The 13,552-nt window shown below is 43.4% G+C and overlaps 1 protein-coding gene and 1 non-coding gene across 2 annotated transcripts; both read right to left on the reverse strand.

The window, feature by feature from the left end:
• Positions 1-581: 581 nt before the first annotated feature.
• Positions 582-1,826, reverse strand: LOC141587635 (putative F-box/LRR-repeat/kelch-repeat protein At1g11620). The gene has a single exon (XM_074409109.1). It carries the CDS (start codon positions 1,824-1,826, stop codon positions 582-584), a length of 1,245 nt encoding a protein of 414 aa, XP_074265210.1.
• Positions 1,827-6,146: 4,320 nt separating this feature from the next.
• LOC141589259 (small nucleolar RNA R71) lies at positions 6,147-6,253 on the reverse strand. The gene has a single exon (XR_012520207.1). It is a non-coding gene; the product is annotated as a small nucleolar RNA R71 (small nucleolar RNA).
• Positions 6,254-13,552: the final 7,299 nt, after the last annotated feature.

Consider the following 13,552-nt stretch of genomic DNA (forward strand, 5'->3'; position numbering starts at 1 on the left):
TTGGATTGGAATTTCCTTCTTCTCGCTCCCTGTTGCTATTACAGATTGGAATTTCCTTCTTCTCGCTCCCTATCAATGTTGCCATTATACTCAGATGTACTAAATTGCACTGACGGAGTGTCTTAAATACTCGGGCCTATGGTGGAGTAGAGGCCAGGATAAGATAAATTTAAAAACCATTTGAGTACGACTTGAATAAATTTAAACCATCGTGAATAACGCAATACCATGGTTTACAGAAGCATCAAAATCCCAATCCAAACTCTTTTAACTCTCGCTCAATCAATAATGGTTTCAACAATGGTAGTTGTTAAATCGTGACAAATCCAAAAAAATAACAGGCATGGAGATGAGAAACAAGATTAAAGTAACTACACATACCAAAATTCAAGGCATACAAAGCCAAGGGAATTCCGAGGAAAAAGAAGCTATAACAATATGCTATGAATAAAAAGAATTATTGCTTCTCAAACATCAAGAAGAATAAGAAGCAATTAACATACTCAAAGTTGGTTGACTAAGAGCCAGAGGTTCTTCCGAAAACCATTTGTAAAACAAACAAAGTCGTATTATTATCTAATTCATGGGAACGATCTCAAATCCTGGGTTCCATTGCCTTTGGACAACACCAAGCTCTCCGAATACATGTCCAGTCTTACGTTGGAGCTCATAGATCTATTCAAGACCCGCACTTGGCGACTAGCTATATTATAAACCTTATTCCCGCATATAAAATAGCCACCATCACTCTCACAATAGATAACCTTCTGATTAGGCGAAAGAAAGGAGAAGAATACTTGATAGCCATCCCAACTAGATTCCCCCAAAAACCATAGAGTCCATGGCTCCTTTTCGTTGTCCTGTTCTAGCATCCATATTCTCGAACTTAACTTAGAAATACTAAAAACAGCTAGCGACCCCCCCAGAAGAAACAGAAACCTCAAAGACCCATTTTCGTCCCAAGTAAACGGCAGTTCCAAAAAGGTTGTTTTTTCCTTATCAAAGTCAAAGGAGCCAAGATGAGTTAATGTATTTCTTGGTTTATGAAAATAATTTCTTGGTTTATCAAAATAACCAAGCCAGTACGCCGAGCCTCGACAGAAAACAGCCGTGGATAACGAGTCAAATGGCTTAATAATAGAGATATTGTTAGGAAAAGTGATATCGAATTGATCATTTCTGACAGTCCATTTTTGATCACTGAGTGTATAAACCGCAACATATGTCTTTCCAGTCAGTCCAGCCTCAATATCGTCAAATGTCATGGCAACCACTTTATAATCCTGACTATGAGAGGCGAAACCAAACAAATACTTAGTACCGACTAAGCTGCCAAATGGGCTCACCGGAAGAGGCAATGATTTGCGGATACAAGGGTTCCACAATCTTAATTCTTTACGGTAATAAGGACGACAAAATCGTTCCACTAAAAACAACCCATTACAGCTACCTATAATTTGGTACGTATAAGAAGTAGATTTGCTAAAAATAAGATCTGTTTTTCGAAGAGTTTCAGCCTCGCAAACTGTCAACATATACCCAGTATTACGTATCAAACCCTCGAGATCTACCAATAAATTATTATTATTCCGAGAAGTGATTTGGGAGGTTTTAAAGTGCATGTTCACAAAATCGGGATCATCAATAATAGAGGACCAAGATTTGCATACGCACCTGAATCTTAATAGGGTTTTGGCAGGCAAATTTACGAAAATTTGAGTACAAAGTTCGGGCGGTAAGTACTTGGATTCGGGTAAATGTTGGTGAATGTTTGATGATTTCTGCTGCAAATTTGATAAAGTTTTCGGTTTCATCCTGTTCTTCATCGTTTCCACATCTCTAAGTTTTGAATTGAACTGCAAGAAGTTGATGATGGAGCGGATGGGCGATTAGAGGGACAGCATGATGAGATTGCGGCAATTCACTTTGGTGTGTTAAGATTTAAGATGGTAATTGTCAATTGATTTTACCATACGAGTTAAAAAGACGTCTTAATTTAAAACCACTAATAACACCCCCTTTTTTGTATATATATAATCCGGTGTAACAATTGTTTTGAGTTAACACTACCTTTAAACAAAAAATGGCAATAAGTGGATTATATATATGATATGCTATGGTGTTATTTTATAAATTTTGAGTTTTATTATAAAATTTTATATACAAGAGTCAGTTCCTAGAATCATGCTAGGATAAGTAGTGGATAACTAAGTAAAAGGAATGAATAAACCTAAAGAAGTATATACTATCAATTGACAATATATGGCTAACAATAAATATTACAAGAGATAAAGAGAGAGAGGGGTGTACCAAAGGTCTAGGGTTTCCTTGGGTTCTCGTCTGATTTTCTCTGATTCTCGTCCTATCTTTCTTCGATTCTCCTCTTTCTCGAGGCCTTGATCACGGCCTTGTCGTGAGTCGGGTGATTTCTTTGTTCGCTTTTGTTTTTGTTCTTTGTTTTGTGTGCAAGTGCCAATGGAGAGTGGATTATCGGGTTCTCACCGGGATGGGAAGGAGCCTATGGTGTCGATCGATGGGGCGTTTGAATAGGAGGAGGATGTGACGGAGGCGACAGGGGAAGGTAATTTCCTCCTCGTTGGGAAGCTTTGGGCTTCGAGGGCTATCAATGTTAAAGCGGCGATCGATACGAAGATTAAGTTGTGGAATCCATCTAAACCTACGCTGGGTAATGTTATTGATGCGAAAGAGAAGACTTTCATGTTTCGATTTGGGGCGGAAAGGGACACGGCGAGGGTTTTAGAAGGGCAACCATGGCATTTTGACAAGTTCATGTGGTGTTTCGATGAACCATCTTTGTCGGGTAAAATTACTGATTCCTCCTTGTTTCTATTTCCGATTTGGGCGCGAATCTATGACCTACCTCTATCAGGCCGTACTAGTCTCTCGAATGCTAAGAATTTAGGAGACCGACTGGGAACGTTTATGCACTTTGAGCATGGCCCCAATCTCGAGCTCGATAGGGAAATCCGCGTGCGTGTTTTGTATGATAATTGAAAACCTTTGAAGGCTGATATCCCGATACAGGTTCGTGATGGACGAACGATTAGGTTTAATGTAAAATACGAGAGGTTACCTACATCCTGCTACGGGTGTGGTCTTATAGGGCACGGGGAAAAGGACTGCGAGGAAAGGCCATATGTGGAGGAAGATCTTAAATTCGGTGACTGGTTAAGGGCTTCACCATGGAAGGTGGTTAAAACGGTTAAGGAAGGAACGGGGAAGGCTGCAAGAAATCTCAGAGATCAGTTAGATGAAGAGAGTGCTAAGAGCTCGGAGGAGACTATAACGAACATGATCAAGAAACTCAAAAATATTGTTATTGACCTACGTGCTAAGAAACAGGTGCAAGCCTTGCGGGTAGAGGATGATGCCGTGTGATATACGATTATTTTACTTCCATTTCCCTCTTTCTTTTATGCATACCGACTCGTATCGAGTCGGTTTCGGGTGTTTTTCCTTGCATTTTGTGCCCAACGCCCGTACTTGTTACCTTGCATGTCCTTTTGTAGGAAACGGTCCAAGTATGGAGGAATTGGGGCAAGAAAGGCACCCCATTGCCTTTACATGAAGAAGAGGTGAAGAAATGAAGATCGTGTGTGTTTCCGACAGGCAAGAACCGGTCAGCCGCAAGCAAAACACACCCCAGAGAATCACTCAAGAAATTTGAAGAAAAGCTGAAGAAGGTGCTTTGCGGCGGAGCGCGGCAACCGGCCCACCGGTAAAGCACAACAAGTGGAATTAAAAGAAGAATTGAAGGAAAAAACGAGCTTGGCCTCGCTGGAGAGGAGCACCGGCGGTCAACCCAGTATTACGCACCTTGAAGAAAAAGAAGAAGTCTGAAGAAGGTGTTTTTTTGCGGGCGGCAAGAACCGCCCACCAAGCAAAACACAAATGCCAGCTATTTTTAAATCTTGCACGGTTTTACCGGTAGGACCACCGGCTGCCGGTGGACCGGCAAAACACAGCAGCACGGGATTTGGGCTTTTCTTCCTTTTTCTTCCTAATCTTGTACAAGCCTATAAATACCCCCTCTTAAACCCTTTTGTACACACAACCCTAGATCCAGAATTTTTACCCTTTCAAGCTTTAAACTTTCTTAATCTCTTTGTTAATCTTTCTTTAATTAGAGAAGTTCTTCAATCAATTAGTGATTGAATTTGGGTTTGTAAGAAGATTGAAGGGTTTCCTTCTTTATTATTTCTATCCAAATTCCTCTTTCACTATTTTGTTGGTATTAATTCTCTCCCTATTTTCATTTGTTTACATTTTGTTCTTCTTTTATGTTTGTTTGATTGTTTATGTTAAAATTGTTGTTGTTGTTTGTTTGTTGTTGTTATTTCCATCATTGTTCATCTTTTTATTGTTGATCTTTCCTTTGTTTCTCTTTCATTTGTTCATCCTTGGGTAGTTGTCCTCAAAGACTTAATCTTTGAGTTGATTTGGTTAAAGATTGTGTCTTTAGGTTTAATCACTCTTGTCATTAGATTAAATCATCTTTCCTTACACCTATTGTTAGATTGTTGCATGTTTAGTAGTGAATTTCATCTTCCCACCATGATTGTGACCAAAGTTTTCATCTTTATTGTTTATTTTGCAATTAGGACCATGATTAGTGAGTAGTCCTCCACTAGGGCTCGGTTTGACCCAACATGAGTAATTTCATTAATTGAATTTCACAAAGGCTAATTATTTGGGGAAATTGGTGAGGGTAGATTAGAGGAATGACTTGGTTTATGGGTTGACTTTTGGGTAGTGTCGACTTACGACCCTTGACCACCAACGAGAGTTGGTTAGGTTGTGATTTGGATACCCTTGATTTGACCCTATTGTTGACCTTGGTTGAGACCGAAAGGGAGAACCGGGGTAGGACACCTCTAATCTAGCGTTTGAAATCGACCCTCGAGAGAGGGAGTGGGATGACCCGGGAATTGACGGGGCTTAATGACCTTAGCAAATATTGGACTACCTTGGGAATAATGCATGTTTTTGGGGTAGTCGGGTATTGAGTTAGGGATTCCGACCTTCGAACCCGAGAGGGGGGGTTGGTGGGTAGCACTAGTGTCCTATTTCGAACCCGAGAGGGGGGTCTTAGGCGAATTAGAGTCGTCACCTCCTCACCTAACTACCCTTGTGATTAGCCTAGAGATTTAACTATGTGGAATTGCGAATTGTTTGGGAAGAACCGAGTCTTAGGCCGTTTAATCATTTGAATTACAATTTATCCTTCATTCTTGCTTATTTTCCTTACCTTTGTTAAGTTTGCATTTCATTTTGTTTAGGTAGCATTAGTATAACAACCATCATCTTTTATTTTCGACTTAGCTAAACGATCGGATTAGAACAATTAGTAATCTTTTCAACTCCTTGTGGGATCGACCCTTAATAGTGTACAACGATAAAATCGTGCACTTGCGAGGTATAGCTTGATACCATCAAGTTTTTGGCGCCGTTGCCGGGGAGTTCGGCTAGATATTAATTGTTTTCATTCTTGTTTAGACTAAGTCTTTTGTTACTAATCTCTCTCTTGAGTGTGTAGGACTTCTTGCATGAGAAGAAGAAATCGAAGAGGTCAACCAATTAGACCGATTGACCACGAGATCGAAGCAACCGCGAGAAGACTAAATTCGCTCCGTAGAAGAGGACTTATAGAAACACCGATTCCTCAAGAAAATCCAGTAATTGAGAACCTACAAGGGGAACCACGGGTCTTTGAAACTTTCGAAAATCCTTTTGCAACACCGGAAACGGAAGTAACAATGGCCGCGGTCCCTATGAGAGATAACTTGGCTCCGAAAAAGGTGGTGAATCCGAGTATTGTGAAGCCACCTATTCAAGCCAACAATTTTGATGTGAAAGCCACCTTGCTACAACTTGTCCAAGGGAATCAATTCGGAGGGGGAGCCACCGAAAACCCCAACGAGCATCTCAACGAGTTCTTGGATAGTTGTGACATGTTCAAGGCCAATGGAGTCACGGAGGATGCCGTACGCCTTAGGCTTTTCCCTTACTCTTTGAGGGGAAGTGCCAAGGAATGGCTTAAAAGTTGTGAACCCGACTCTCTTCGGACTTGGGATGATGTCTCTAAGGCTTTTCTCAACAAGTATTTCCCACCCCAACGAACCGCAAGAATCAAGAGTGAGCTCCAAGGGTTCACCCAACAAGAAGATGAGACCCTTTATGAAGCATGGGAGAGGTACAAGGGCCTCCAAAGGCTATGTCCTCACCACGGTATTGGGGATGATGAGCTCATCAACAATTTCTATGAAGGGTTAAACAATGATATGAAGATGAACCTTGATTCCGGCTCGGGGAAGGGAGCTTTGGATAAGATAGATCACAAGACGGCAAAAGAACTTATTGAAGAAATGGCTTCTCGTACCTTCCATTGGAACAATGATAGGCACAAAAGGAAAGGGAAGTCAACGGTCGAATCGGCCAACAATGTGGAAGTGAAAGAGATGATAGAAGAGCTAAAGCAACAAGTTGCCTTGATGAGCTCAAGCAAAACATCTAGCAATTCTTCTATGAGGAACCAAGTCTATAGTTGTGAGCTTTGTGGAGACCAAGGACACCCACCCAATGAGTGTCCCTTGGTGGTTGGAGATGGAAGTTGTATGGAGCAAGTGAACGGGATATGGGAGTCTAGTCCGGCCAAGCAAGCATTTAACAACAACCAATATCACCCGGGATTGAGAGCCCACCCAAACTTCTCCTATGGCTCTCAAAATGTCCAAAACCCAACCTTCCAACAAAAATCACAACAACCAAACTTCCAAACTCAAAAACAAAACACAACATTTAATCAAGGTCCACCGGGTTTCCAAGGGAGAACTTTCCAACCAAGGCAACAACAATTTCAACCACTCAACCCACCAACCAACCCGCCTTTCCAACAAACCACCCAACCTTTCCAACAAAACACCCAACCAAAGTCAAGCTTGGAACTCATGATGGAACAATTGATGACTTCACAAAACCAACTTGTCAATACTCAAACACAATTCATCAACCATTCCACTCAAAAACATGACGAGACAACCTCATCCATCAACCAACTTAGGACCCAAATGCAAGCTTCTCAACGGATGACGGACAACCAAATCTCCCAATTGGCTACTCAAATGAGCCAACTTCAAGCCTCCCAAGGGAAATTCCCGGGTAAAACCGAGGAAAATCCGAAAACCATGAATGCTATCCACTTGAGGAGTGGTAGGGATTTGGAAGACCGGGAATTTGTCAAGAAAAGGAAGAGTAGTAGACCGGGTAATGTCATTGAACCTCAAGTTGTGGTTGAACCTCCAAAAGTAATTGAAGAAAAGGAGGGAGAAGAGGAACTCGTGGAAATCGTTGTGGAAACTCCAAAGGTGATTGATGAACCGACAAGGGTGGTTGAAGAGCCTCAACAACAAGTGGTAAGAACTTATGTACCACCGGTTCCCTTTCCACAAAGATTGGCAAGAGCCAAACTTGAACAAAAGTATGGGAAGTTCATGGATATGATGAAGGGTATCAACATTACCATGCCTTTCATTGATGCCGTGAAGGAGATTCCAAGCTATGGCAAGTTCTTGAAGGAGCTTATCTCAAACAAAAACTCTTTGAGCCCAACAACTACGGTGAGCTTATCCAAGGAGTGTAGTGCAATTCTCATGAATGAAGCTCCTCAAAAGCTTGAAGACCCGGGGAGTTTTTCCATACCTTGTAAGATTGGGACCGTGCACATTGAGAGGGCTTTGTGTGATTTGGGGGCTAGCATTAGTCTTATGCCCCTCAAAATTTTCAAGAAGTTGAAAGGTTATGAGCTTTCACCAACAAGGGTTTCTCTCCAACTTGCGGATAGGTCGGTAAGATACCCTATTGGTCTTGTGGAGGATGTCCCACTCAAGGTGGGGAAACTTGCATTTCCATGTGATTTCTATGTAATGGACATCCCCGAAGACTTAAATATTCCCATCATATTGGGGCGCCCTTGCCTTGCTACGGGGGGTGCTATGATTGATGTGAAGAATGGGAAGCTTTCTTTGCAAGTGGGTGAAGATAAGGTTGAATTCTCCTTGAACAAGGCTATGAAAGAGCCTTCGGAAGAAAAGTCTTGTTATATGATTGATGTGGTAGAAGAATGGGTCGATATGAAGAAATTTGATGAAGACAAGGGTTTGCAAGGGTTCCTTGAGGGCAAGGTAAAGTATTGCAAGGAGCACCGGGAGTATGCTTTAGCTATGGAAGCAACAATTGAAGAAGACCCGGACAAAGAATTTGAAAGCTTGAGAGGAGATGGTAAAAAGGAGGAGAGATCTACGCCTCCTCAAGTGGAGTTGAAACCTCTTCCTTCTACTCTTAAACATGCTTTCCTTGGCCCTAATGATACTTACCCTATTATTGTCAATAGTGCACTCAATGACACCGAACTTCAAAAATTACTTGATGTTGTGAGAAAATACAAAGATGTCATTGGGTACTCAATTGATGATATCAAGGGGATTAGCCCTTCTTTTTGCACCCATCGCATTCATTTGGAGGATGAGAGTGCATCTTCCATTGAGCCTCAACGCCGCCTTAACCCCGCTATGAAAGAAGTGGTTAGGAAGGAGGTGTTGAAGCTCTATGATGCAAGCATAATTTACCCTATCTCCGATAGTGCATGGGTGAGCCCGGTGCATGTTGTGCCGAAGAAGGGCGGGGTCACGGTAGTCACCAATGATAAGAATGAACTAATTCCAACAAGAGTCACAACCGGGTGGAGAATGTGTATAGACTATAGGCGCCTCAACAAGGCAACTAGGAAAGACCATTTCCCCCTCCCTTTCCTTGACCAAATGTTGGAAAGACTTGCCCAACATTCTCATTTTTGCTACCTTGATGGGTTTTCGGGTTTTTTTTCCAAATCCCGATTCACCCTAATGACCAAGAAAAGACCACATTCACGTGCCCATTCGGCACCTTTGCTTATAGGCGCATGCCCTTTGGGCTTTGCAATGCGCCAGCCACATTTCAAAGATGCATGCTAGCTATATTTTCCGAATATGTTGAGAATATCATGGAGGTGTTTATGGACGACTTCTCGGTCGTAGGCACCTCATTTGATGGATGTCTAGCTAATTTGGGTAAGGTCTTGAAAAGATGTCAAGAGAGTGGTCTAGTCTTGAATTGGGAGAAATGTCATTTCATGGTGACATCCGGGGTTGTTTTGGGTCATGTAGTGTCAAGTAAAGGCTTGGAAGTTGATCAAGCCAAGATTGAAGTGATCAAAACACTACCCCCTCCCACTAATGTAAAAGGAATTAGGAGTTTTCTTGGGCATGCCGGTTTTTACCGGAGATTCATTAAGGATTTTTCTTTGATTGCCCGACCTTTAACTTTGTTGCTTGGAAAAGATGTGCCATTTGAATTTACTAATGAGTGTTTGGATGCATTCAATAGGTTGAAGGAAGCTCTCATCACCGCTCCAATCATGCAACCTCCTACTTGGGGAGAGCCCTTTGAGTTGATGTGCGATGCTAGTGATGTAGCGGTGGGAGCGGTGCTTGGACAAAGGAAGAATGGTAAACTTCATGCCATATATTATGCAAGCAAGACCTTGGATGAAGCTCAATCACACTACACCACCACCGAGAAGGAGCTTTTGGCGGTCATATATGCCATGAACAAGTTTCGTTCTTATTTGGTGGGCTCTAAGATAATTGTACACACCGATCACACGGCATTGAGGCACTTGCTAATCAAGAAGGAATCAAAACCACGCTTGATTCGGTGGATACTTTTGCTACAAGAGTTTGATATTGAAATTAGAGACAAGAAGGGTGTGGAAAATGTGGTAGCCGATCATCTTTCTCGGCTACTCCATGTCAAGGGGAAGGATGGATTGCCAATTGACGATTCCTTGCCGGATGATCAACTATTCGCACTTGCTTTGATGGATGTCCCTTGGTACGCGGACTATGTAAATTATTTGGTATCCGGGGTCATCCCGCACGGTTATGACTCCCATAAGAGAAAGAAATTCTTCCATGACCTTAAGCAATATTTTTGGGAAGAACCGTGCCTCTACAAAGCTTGTGCCGACGGGATAATTAGAAGATGCATCCCCAATGAAGAAGTCCAACCCATAATCTCTCATTGCCATTACATGCCGAGTGGAGGGCATGGTAGTTCACGAAAAACCGCCGCGAGGGTGCTCCAATGTGGATTCTTTTGGCCTTCCCTATTTCACGATGTGGCCACCTACGTCAAGAAGTGTGACAAGTGTCAAAGAAGTGGTAACATTTCAAAGAGGCATGAAATGCCAATGAACTACATACTTGAGGTGGAGTTATTCGATGTATGGGGCATTGACTATCAAGGCCCTTTTCCCTCATCAAATGGGAATGAGTATATTCTTGTTGCGGTGGACTACGTGAGCAAATGGGTTGAAGCAATTCCAACAAAGACTTGTGACGCAAAATCAGTGACCAAACTAATGGAGACAATCATATTCCCACGGTTTGGAGTTCCACGAATTGTGATAAGTGACCGTGGAACTCATTTCCGGGAGAGGACTCTTGATGCTTTACTCAAGAAGCATGGGGTGCAACATAGGCGGAGCCTTGCCTATCACCCACAAGCTAACGGCCAAGCCGAAATCTCTAACCGTGAAATCAAGATGATCCTTGAAAAGACCGTGAGTCGGTCAAGGAAAGATTGGTCTACCAAGCTTAATGATGCATTGTGGGCTTACCGGACCGCTTTCAAAACACCAATAGGAACTTCACCATTCCGGTTGGTGTATGGGAAGCCTTGCCATTTGCCGGTTGAGTTGGAGCACAAGGCACATTGGGCCATCCGACTACTTAACTTTGACTTGAAGAGCGCCGGAGAGAAGCGGCTACTTGACCTCAATGAGCTTGAAGAATTTCGACTAGAGGCTTATGAGAGCTCTAGGTTGTACAAGGAAAAGACCAAGCGATTCCATGACAAAGCTATTATAAGGAGGGAATTCAAGGAGGGGGACTTGGTTCTCCTCTTTAACTCAAGGTTCAAGCTATTTTCGGGAAAACTAAAGTCAAAGTGGTCGGGGCCTTTCACGGTGGTCCGAGCTTTCCCCTATGGGTCGGTTGAGGTATCCGATGGAGACCAAACATTCAAGGTAAATGGACAACGGCTAAAGCACTACATTGCCGGAACCCCTATCATCAAGAGTGTGAGCTCCATTGCTACCTACCTTCAAAATTATTGATTGTCATTCATAACTCCGTCGAGCCTACGACATAAAACAAGGGCGCTTCATGGGAGGCAACCCATGCATCTTTGTATATAATTTGCATCCTAGACTAGTAGTGAGAAATTTGGAATCGTATTTTGTCTATTTGGATTGGTGACGGAGGTCACTTTTGAAGAACACAAGTATTTATTTTCGTTGACCCGAAATCCCGGCATCATGCGTCGGAGTAGTTGCGGAAAACAAGAATCCCGGGGTCAATGAAAAAGCTCAAAGTTGAGTTGAAGAAAAATGGAGCAAATTTGAAGAACACAACGAAAAAATAGCTGTGTGTTGTGTTTTTGCGGTGGACCGGCAAGCCGGTTGGTCCACCGGCAATGAGACCAAACAAGTTTTTGAAATTAAAGAAGTGGTGTGTTTTGCGGTAGGCGGCAGCGACTCACCGGCACAACACACCGGCGGCGAGAAAACAAGAAGAATTGATGATTGAGAGTGTGTTATACCGGTTGGTCGGGGCCGGCTCACCGCATAACACACACTGTGACTTGAAAAAAAAAAAATTTTGAAGAATTGGTGAAGAGGAGTGTTTTGCGGCGGCGTGAGCAAGAACCGCCCACCGGTAAAACACTCATACTTTAAGCCTGGGAAGTTGGATTTTTTTGAGGAGTGTGTTTTGCCGGTAGGCCGGAACTCACCAAGCATAACACACCTGGTATATGGGAGATTTAATTGAGGAGAGTGTTTTGCGGTGGACCCGAGCCCGGTTGGTCCACCGGCAGCGAGGACAAAAATCTTGAAGGAGAAAATCGAAAAATAGAAAAAGGGGGAGTGCGTTTTACCGGCAGACCGGTTGCCGGTTCGCCAACCGGCAAAACGCATCATCAGACGCAAAATTAAAACCCGTGAAACCCCTTTTCTCATTTCATTTCTTCTTTCTTCCTTCTTCAATCCTCCATTATTTTTCCCCCCTTTTCAACCCTAACTCCATTAAAACTCAATCAAACTCCCTCTAACCTTCACCAATCTACTCCAATCATCAAGATGTCGGGAAGAAGGACAAGAGCCGACATAGCAAGGGACCAAGAGGCATTGATTGCTCGGGCCGCAACCGATACATACCCCGATCCGGACTTTCCCCCATCGAGTTTACCACACCTACGCAGAAGGGTAAGTTTATTCTCTTTAAAAATCGTCCCCTCACCCCTACTAAATTTCTTCATCATCCGTCTTTGTGTACCCTTGGGATTGCTGGGGAGACGGAAGCTTTGTTTACGGGGTGTGGTATGAGGGGCATATTTTCCATGCATGAATACACTTACCCCCGGATTACATGGGAATTTTTGAGTAGTCTTAAGATTACCAAGCACCGGCAAACGGGGATGGTGGCCACTCTTAGTTTTAGACTTATGAACCGGGAACACAACATCACTTTGGGTAGGTTGGCTCAAATTTTTGGGCTGGAAAATGCGACATCGCACACCCCGCCCATTGACTTTCACTATTCCCGTGTATGGACAGCGATTTCGGGCCTTGATGATCAACCTGGGGTAAAAAGGCCCGCGATGAGTTGCCACAATCCCGCCATTCGGGTGTGGCATTGATGTATGGGGTGCACCGTTCTTGCGGTAGATGAGCCATGGGTGTTTAGGACCCACGAGCTTGAAATTTTGGGGTCCTACTTGTTCACGAAACCCACCCCCTTCCGAATTAATGTGGCTCACTACCTAGCCCTTAATCTATCCAAGATTGCTAGTTCTCCGGGACATAAAACCCCGATACATGTGGGTGGCATGATCACCCGAATTGCCCGCAACATGGACCGTCCGGTTGACCTTTCCACGATGAATTGGATAAGGGGGACACTCACTTGACAAAGCACTACTTGACTACAAAGCTTGAGTGGCTCAAAGAGAACCCCAACGACGGCCTTGAATATTGGCAAATCAATCACAAGAACTCCATCCGGCTTCCAAATGTTACCGCGGTAAAAATTGAAAAGGACAAGGAGTTCTATCTCCTTGATATTGAAGAAGAGCCTCCCACCGACCAACCTCCTCCCACTATTCCACGGGTTTATTCTAGGGACCGTAGACGCGACACTCCCTCCTCCCTACGATACGCCGCACCTCAAACTCATCAACCTCCACCGTGGCACTTTCAACAAGGTGAGGCGTCCTCCTCAACCCCTCCTCCCTTGCCACCTTCCCTCACCGAGTGGATGGAGAGGATGGACATTGCCACGGCGAAAGCCGCTAGTGAGAGGGACATTTTGGGGAGAAAGTTGGACCGGATATATTATGATCAAGCTACCGGTACTTATCCCATCTATGATGATTT

The sequence above is a fragment of the Silene latifolia genome, chromosome 6, assembly GCF_048544455.1.
Source record: "Silene latifolia isolate original U9 population chromosome 6, ASM4854445v1, whole genome shotgun sequence".
NCBI lineage: Eukaryota > Viridiplantae > Streptophyta > Magnoliopsida > Caryophyllales > Caryophyllaceae > Silene > Silene latifolia.

Bases quoted from the DNA above. Each gene is read 5' to 3' on its own strand.
- LOC141587635 (XM_074409109.1), bottom strand. From the start codon at position 1,826: ATGAAGAACAGGATGAAACCGAAAACTTTATCAAATTTGCAGCAGAAA.